At 45.4% G+C, this 8,764-nt stretch overlaps 1 protein-coding gene across 1 annotated transcript; it reads right to left on the bottom strand.

Annotated features, from left to right (window-relative positions):
• Positions 1 to 1,523: 1,523 nt before the first annotated feature.
• DUXA (double homeobox A) lies at positions 1,524 to 6,622 on the bottom strand. Its single transcript, XM_088830685.1, is given in 4 exon segments — positions 1,524 to 1,664; positions 2,807 to 2,945; positions 3,517 to 3,626; positions 6,473 to 6,622. Coding segments are annotated over 4 exon segments (540 nt in total).
• Between the last annotated feature and the right edge of the window lie 2,142 nt (positions 6,623 to 8,764).

Genomic DNA, 8,764 nt, shown 5'->3' with positions numbered 1-8,764 from the left:
CATGGATGGAGCAGCCTGGTAGGCTGCAGTCCATGGGGTCGCTAGGGGTCGGACACGACTGAGCGACTTTACTTTCACTTTTCCCTTTCACACATTGGAGAAGGAAATGGCAACCCACTCCAGTGTTCTTGCCTGGAGAATCCCAGGGACGGGGGAGCCTGGTGGGCTTCCGTCTATGGGGTCACACGGAGTCGGACACGACTGAAGTGACTCAGCAGCAGCAGCAGCAACTCTTCTCCAAACCCCCCTCCCATCCAGGCTGCCGCAGAACACTGAGCAGTTTCCTGTGCTCACATGACCTTCCCAAACAAAATCTCATCTTGTTTGACTGTTTTCCTTTGTTGCTGCATGCTTCTCATTTCTCTGATTAAATCTGTTCTTTGGCTATAAATGCCTCCAACCAATCTCCAGTTCACATGGTTACCTGGACTTCTGACCAATAGGCTGTAAACCAGAGGTTCCCAGGAACCCTTCTCCTTGGGTCTGATTAATTTGCTACAGTGGCTCACAGAACTCAGGAAAGTCATTAGAGTACAGATTTATTACAAAGGCTATTAAAGGACATAGGCCAGCAGCCGGACGGCTCCCTGGGCTTGGTGAGGTCTGCGGCGAGGGGCTCGGAGCTTCCTTGCCCTCTTCAGTGCACGACTCTCCCCTCCTCCACGTGTGTGCTCTGAACCCATCCTGTTAGGCGTTTACTAGTTTGATGAAAATCACGATACCACACATTTTGATGATTTTTTGCTTGAATCAGTTGTTTTCTGATGACCAAAAAATGATATTATTTATAATTATTTCATTGTCCTCAAGATCTGTTGAACTCTGAATCTGGATTTGGTCACTAGGGCTGCATGGTTCTTTGTATCATCTGTCTCTGCCTCCTGAAGTCCTCTTTACCATCTCCAGAAGCTGAATATGTTTAGAGGGATATGTTCCCAGGAAGATAATTAATGTGGAGTCCTGGCTGATGACATCAAATACACCAAATCTGTCTCCCTGTTCACTTTGTCCTGGCTCCAGGGAAATAAAACAGTCACTATGGAGTGCCATTCTGTATACCTAAAGCAGAAAGGGAAAAGAAAAATAGAAGAAACCAGTTTATACATACAAAAATGGAGGTCGACTCTTTTCAACTTTCCAGTCAAATATGGAACCTCCTACCCCTTGGGAAAGCCTTGCATTAGCCAGCCCCTGGCAGAACACACCTGAGGATTCATTCTGCCAGTAACTCAATCATACCTTCCATGAAATCTGATAGTTTACCATCTGCCAGGACCAGGGAAAATATTAGTAAACAAAGCACATATACTGACAGGGTTTCTGGGTTCCAGTTCAGAGCTTGAAAATTGGGCAGTGGAATTTCTCAGGAGGACCACAGACTTGGGGAGAGCCTTGCGGACTGTGACCACCCCCTGACCCCACGGAGGCACACTTGAGTGGAAATATCCTCCACTGCCCCAGAAGAAGCTGGAGTTGATGCCAACATGTGGAATAACTGGCACTCAGGAGACTCCAATTGTGAGTCACATTGGGAACAACAGGCTAGTACCTTGAACTCTCCCATATCAGAGATCCTATCCCTGGTTTTGTCTTTGGTCTAAAGCTTCTTCAAGGCCTCTTTTTCTCTGGATACGCAGTCTAGATCTTCGGTTTTGGAACCAAATCTAAGTAGGTAAAACAAAGAGATTTAATGAAAAAAAAATTGATGTCATGCAAGTCTCACCATTGCTCATCTTATAAGGCAAAGGAGAGGAAGAGATGGTTTCTTTTAGGCACAATTTTCAAACCACTGACATTCTATATGGCATCTGGGAAAGTCTATCACATCTCAAGATAAAGTTCAAAATTCTGAATTTTTTTTTTCAGTTGTTGTGTCTGTGGTTTATGGGGACCTTAGTTCCCCAACCAGGGATCAAACCCATGTCCCTGCAGTGGAAGCATGGAGTCCTAACTACTGGACCACCAGAGATGTCCCTCAAAATACTGAATCTTGTACAAATACCTTTATGATATACTGATAGGTTTCATATCCTGAAAGTCCCCACAATTCCCTCATTATAAGTATTAGTCTTTCCTAAAGGGCCATTCCTGTATTTCAGCTTTTCCCTCTGCCCATTCTCTTCCCACTTCTCTCCTTCCTCTCAAAAATGCCTGATTTTACTCTATGACCCAGAATAGGGTAATGCCTTCTAGGAAGACATTGTTATCCCATGGGTACATGCATGCTCAGTCATATCCAACTCTTCGGGATCCCCATGGACTGTAGCCCACCAGGCTTCTCTGTCCATGGGATTCTCAAGGCAAGAATACTGAAGTGGGTTGCCATTTTCTCCTCCAGGGGATCCTCCCCACCCAGGGATTGAACATGAGTCTCCAGTGTCTCCTGCATTGCAGGCAGATTCTTCACCTACTGAGCTATTGGGGAAGAACTAGTCAAGCCAGAAATCCCATTTTTCATCTGTCCTGCTTATCTTTTTTTTTGTTTGTTTGTTTACAACATATGCTATTTGTTTTTCTTAATATTTATTTTATTTATTTGGCTGCACCAGATCTTAGTTGCAGCACTTGGTTGGGATTTTTATAGTTGCAGCATGCAAATTCTTGCCTGTGGCATGTGGGATCTAGTTCCCTGAGTAGGGACTGAACTGCACCCCAGATGTTGGGAGTATGAAGTCTTAGCCACTGAACCACCAGGGAAGTCTCCATCTGTCCTGCTTATGATGTCTATGAGAATAAGTCCCTGATGGAGAAATCATTCAGAGATGTCTCATTATGTACACACAATATCAAGTCCCTTATCGATTACCTGGACTCTTGACTCTGGAACCCCAATTTCTTCAGCAAGTTGCTCTCTGGAGTCAACCCCAGGATAAGGGTTTTCTGTGAATGCATTCTTGAGAGTTTGTAACTGAGAGGAAGTGTAGCTGGTACGACACCGTCTGTCTCTTCCATCTGGAGTAGGGGTAGGATTGAAGGTAGAGAAACATTTGGGATCAGCTTACATATTCAGATGAAGAACCCAAACATGTCTCACCATCTAACTTGAAATCTGTTTACCACTCCTTGAGAAGGTGATTCAAGGTGGAAGTTTCTTGAAGAGTATGTGCTCAGTCATGTCCTACTCTCCATGGACTATAGGGCGCCAGGCTTTTCTGTCCATGGGATTTCCCAGGCAGGAGTACCTGAGTGGGTTGCCATTTCCTCCTCCAGGGGATCATCCCGACCTAGGGACTGAACCCATGTCTCTTGTGAGAAGCAGTAGTATTTGGCTGAATTGCTAGACTCTAGCGCACATAAGCTAAGACTCAGTATATCTGGACCTTGTGGGGAGACTTTTCAGGGGCCTCATTAAACCTTTTGCTCCTGGGATGCCTTGACTAAGAAACCCTGAAGGAGGGAACATTCCTCTCCCACTCTCCTCTTACAAGGCAGAGAGAGGTTTCTTTTAGGTGGTGCCACTCTCAAAAGGCACTTGTGTCCCAGGAGGCTCTGGTGGGGAGCAGGGCTGGAGCAGGCTGTTTACCTTGAATCTTCTCTTTGGGGGAGGCGTGGTCTTTGCTTGGGTCTAAGTTCTTCTTGGTTCTCTTCAGGAATCCATGCCTCGCTCTTCGATTCTGAAACCATATCTAAGAGAGGAAAAGAAAACGAGAGAACTGAGCATGTTTATGTCATCTCAGCCCCGTTGCTGCTCTTCTCCAAAGGGAGTGATTCTGGGACTGCCCTGGTGGTCCAGTGGTTAGGACTGTCTGCTTCCACTGCAGGTGGCATGAGTTCAATCCCTGGTTGGGGAACTAAAATCCCACGTGCCATGACATGGCCCCCAAAAGGGGGTTGGGCAGTGATTCTTATGAACCCTAAACTCAGGATTATCATTGATCCTGGTCACATTCAACTAAGCCTTAGATCAAGGCTTGGCATGCAGAATCTTCATGACCTGGTCCCAACACAATTATGGACCATTTATAAAGTCTTTATTGAATTTGTTACAATACTGAATCTGTTGTTTACCTTCTGGTTCTTCGGCCATGAGGCACGTGGGATCCTAGCTCCCCAATGAGGGGTTAAATCTGAACCCCTTCATTGGAAGGCAATGTCTTAACCACTGCACCACCAGGGAAGTCCCCTGTAATACTCTTTTTAAGTTAATAAATGCATGCTGTAATTATTCTGCTTGTAAGATCTCTGTCAAACCTGAATCTGCAACTGCACACCTGGGCTTCCCAGGTGGTACAGTGGTAAAGAATCTACCTGCCAATCCAGGAGACATGGGTTCAATCCCTGGGTTGGTAAGATCCTCTAGAGAAGGGAATGGCAACCCACTCCAGTATTCTTGCCTGAGAAATCCCATAGAGAGAGGAGTCTGGAAGGCTACAGTCCATGGGGTTGCAAAGAGTAGGACACAACTGAGCACACACACCAGTCTGCTATTCCCTGGTCTGCTAGAATTCATTGAAAGGAGAAGGTTAACCATCACATCATCCATCATTCCTCTGGCATCTTATCATGTCATCAGACACTTGCCGACATCTGTGACCACATCACCTATGATGACCTACTTGGCTTTTACACCCTGGAATAAGTGTGTCTTCCAGCCACCACACCATTCCTCTTTTCTGAAGGTGTATCTGCACATTTCTTGCCCACTCCTGGAAGCTTCTTCACTCTCAGTGTCCACATTTGTGAAGGGAGGTTATGAGCAGCATTCTTGGGAGTTCATTCTGAGGGTCAAGCAAAGCACTCTGCTCAACGCCCTTATCACCCGGGCACATGATACATGTTCGGTGAATGGGTCCCACCCCCCTTTCTTTTTTTATATTTTATTTTTCATTTACTTGACTGTTCCAGGTCTTAGTTGTGGCATGTGGGATCTATTTCCCTGACTGGGGATCAAACCCAGGGCCCCTGCATTGGGAATGTGGATTCCTATCCACTGGACCACCAGGGAAGTCCCTCCTCTTATTCTTGAAGAGGGGTTTCTCTCCAACAGCTCTCTATTAGAAGCACAAAATGCTAAGACTTCCCTGGTGATCCAGTGGTTAAGACTCTGCACTTCCACTGCAGGGAGCCCAGGTTTGATCCCTAGTTGAGGAACCAAGATCCCGCATGCCAGGCAGCATGGCCAAAAACTTAATTAAAAAAAGAAGAAGCACAAAATGCTATGAATATTCTCGCAACTACATTGTTGCAAACATCCTAAGTTATCTTCTTGGCAAAAAAAAAATCTTTAAAATGATATACTGTCAAATGTCATGAACATTTAGGTTTAGTGCATATTGACAGATTGTCCTCCAGAAACATTGTACTAATTTCAGTTAGTAACTTTTGTGATTACTAAAATTTGGGGGGAGGATTTTCACTCTCCTTGAATTTTAAGGTGTGCATTCTCAAAAAATTATGCAAATGGAGTATCTCCTGCCATATCAGTAAACAAGGATGTCACATTCATCCCCTCCAGGGCACTCAGAAAGGAGAAAATACCTGGAATCCAACAGCCATCAGATCGCAGCCATGCCTTAGGATGAGCCCCAAGGGAGCTCAGGATGTGAAAAAACACAGGATACTGGTCAAACAGCTGAGGTGCATGTGAAAGGAATGATTTCAGTGAACCCAGACTCTTGCGCCTTCTCATACATAGAAAAGCGCTAAATTCCTTCACTTGGGATATATGGTTTTCTTTAAATCACAAAAATCCTTTGGAGGTTCAGACTCCTCGCCCTCTGTTACAACTTCTTTATAACATGGGGTTTCCTAGGTGGTGGTGGTGGTGCTGCTGCTGCTAAGTCACTTCAGTCATGTCCGACTCTGTGCGACCCCATAGACGGCAGCCCACCAGGCTCCCCCGTCCCTGGGATTCTCCAGGCAAGAACACTGGAGTGGGTTGCCATTTCCTTCTCCAATGCATGAAAGTGAAAAGTGAAAGTGAAGTCACTCAGTCGTGTCTGACTCCTAGCAACCCCGTGGGCTGCAGCCCACCAGGCTCCCCCATCCCTGGGATTCTCCAGGCAAGAGTACTGGAGTGGGGTGCCATTGCCTTCTCCATCCTAGGTGGTGCTACTGGTAATGAATCCGCTGGCCCATGCAAGAGACACAAGAGTTGTGGGTTCAATCCCTGGGTCAGGAAGATCCCCTGGAGAAGGAAATGGCAATCCACTCCAGTATTCTCACAATACAGACGTGACTGAGCACATATATAACCTGGCTCCTCCCTCTTCCCCCCTCCTTGGAGCAGTTCTCTCAGGGTTACTTGAGATGCTGCCCCCAGGCTTGAAGTCCTAAAAATTTCCACTGAGTAAAAACCTAACTCTCAACTTTTAGGCTGTGACTGTTTTTAAGTCGACACAAACACCTGTAGCTACGTCTCGCTACATCTAGCTTGGAGTCTTAGCTACTGGGCCACCAGATAAGTCCCGAACCCCCATTCCCACCCCAAGTTTCTGCTTCTCGTCCTGGAGATCTGGAACTTGGAATGTACCTGGATCCGAGACTCTTCAGTGTTGATTTCCACAGCAAGTCTCTGTTTGGCGGTATAGCCGGGGTAAGGGTTTTGGCTGAACGCCTGGACAAGGATCTTCAACTGCTCTTCTGTGAATGAGGTACGGCTGCGCCTACAGTTTGTCGCCATGGTCTCTGGGGAAAGAGAGACCAGCAAATCAGAGGAGAGAAGCATTAAATCAGTCATTGTATGTATTCATGCTTCAGCTTGGAGCTTGTCTCTCATTTCCTCTTTTCATTTTGAATCCACCGGAACCCAGATGGAAAGAATCCTCGATTATAAAGCCCTTAAGTGCACAAGGGTAGTGATTCTTGAAGCTTCTTTAGTTGACCTGAAGGCCATGACTAGGGACACAATGTCTTCTGTTTAAAAAAAAAAAAATGAAAAAGTGATGTGTCCCGATCCTATGGATCAAGAACAATATGAGCCAGGAAGATGTGGGTGATGTCATGACAAGGATGACCATTTGAACTCATAAACAGCACCTGTTACCGGTATTGTTGAGCTCTTTTCAGGTTTTCTGGTTAGAATTCCTAGGTACAAATTGACTCATTTTGAAGTTCATTGCCCTCAACAAATAGAGTCAGTTTCCAATATTTTCTTTTGGCCTCACTGCATAGCATGTGGAAATTTAGTTCCCGACCAGTGCTTGAACCTGTATCCCCTGCAATGGAAGCACTGATTCTTACCTTCTGGACCACCAGGGAACTCCCCCTACAAATATTTTTTAAAACACTGTGGGGTGAACACAATTCATACATTGAGTAGAATCTTCAAATAGGGAATACATGCCATGTTGCATGATTTTAGATATGATACAGCTCATTAAAATAGCCAAATCTGGAAAACCTGGGCTTTCATTTTGGAACATGAATGAATTAGGCTTGGTAAACTAAGATGAGAAGAAAAGTTACTGTGAATGCTAGAGGTTCGTTTGGAGCTGGACTCACACAAAGAGGAGACTTAGAGATTCTGAGTTGCTTTGTTTGACACCTCACAGAAAAGAACATGCTGGATTATATGGTAGTTCTATTTTGTTTTTTAAGGAGCCTCTACACTGGTCTCCCAGGTGGCGCTAGTGGTAAAAAACCTGACTGCCAATGCAGGAGACAAGGGCTCCATCCCAGAGTCAAGAAGATCCCCTGGAGAAGGAAATGGCAACCCTCTCCAGTATTTCTTGCCTGAAAAATTCCATTGAGAGAGGAGCCTGCTGGACTACAGTCCATGGGGTCGCAAAGAGTCGGACACAACTGAGTGACTAAACAACAGCAGTAGGTAGTTTTAACCCCAAATCCATTTCTTTGTAGATGGATTACAAAGAATAGTTTATAATTCTAACCCCGAATACATCTCCATGACATTTTTCAGAATGCTGTTTTGTAGTAATAGCTGAATAAACTGAACACCCATTGCTAGGAGAATGGATAAGTAAAACCTGGTATATTCCCGTAATGGAATTTTACACATAAGACAAAGTAATGAGAGAAAAAATGACGGAGAAATAAGCTAGTTAGAGCAGGAGGATTGAAGAAGAGAAAATGAACCAGAAGCAGATGAGGTCTTAGACCTCCAAGGGGGCAGATTATATGGGACCTCTTCAGGACATGTGCCTTTGACTCTTAGTATGGTGGGGCTTCCCAGGTAGACCCAGGTGCAATCCCTGGGTCAGGAAGATCCCGTGGAAACAGGAATGGCGATCCACTCCAGTATTCTTTCCTGGGAAATCCCATGGACAGAGGAGGCTGGCAGGCTACAGTCATGGGGTCGCGGAGTGGGACAGGACTGAGTGATCTTGGCTGGCTGATAGTGAGAAGAGTTGATCAGTTTGACAAGATCACACAGGCTACAGAGTTGAGAATAGATTGAATCAGGGCCAGGATGGGAGCAGAGAGATCAAATCTTGCCATAAACATAAACCATTGTCACTGGATTATGGCAAGTGTTCTATATTTAGTGTTTTGTTAAAGCCAACAGAATTCTCAGCCTGGTTAGGTGTAGTTTATGAATTCCTCAGGCAAGAACACTGGAGTGGGTAGCCATTCCTTCCTCCAGGGGATCTTCCCTACCCAGGGATCAAACCCAGGTCTCCTGCATTGCAGGCAGATTCCTTACCATCTGAGCCGCCAGGGAAGCCCTATGAGAGAAAGACAAGGTCAAAGATGCTGAGGTTTTGGCCACAAAACAATTGATATTTGATGAGCAAGGAGAACAGGAGGAGGAAGAATTTGGGTCTGAACATATGGAGTTCCATCTGGGACATGTTGAGTTTGA

This window comes from Moschus berezovskii, chromosome 22 (genome assembly GCF_049115385.1).
Source record: "Moschus berezovskii isolate FMDL1 chromosome 22, NW_MosBer_1.0, whole genome shotgun sequence".
In the NCBI taxonomy this organism is placed as follows: Eukaryota; Metazoa; Chordata; class Mammalia; order Artiodactyla; family Moschidae; genus Moschus; species Moschus berezovskii.
Note: the sequence above shows the minus strand (reverse complement) of the source record. Positions and strands in the feature narration are given on the sequence as shown.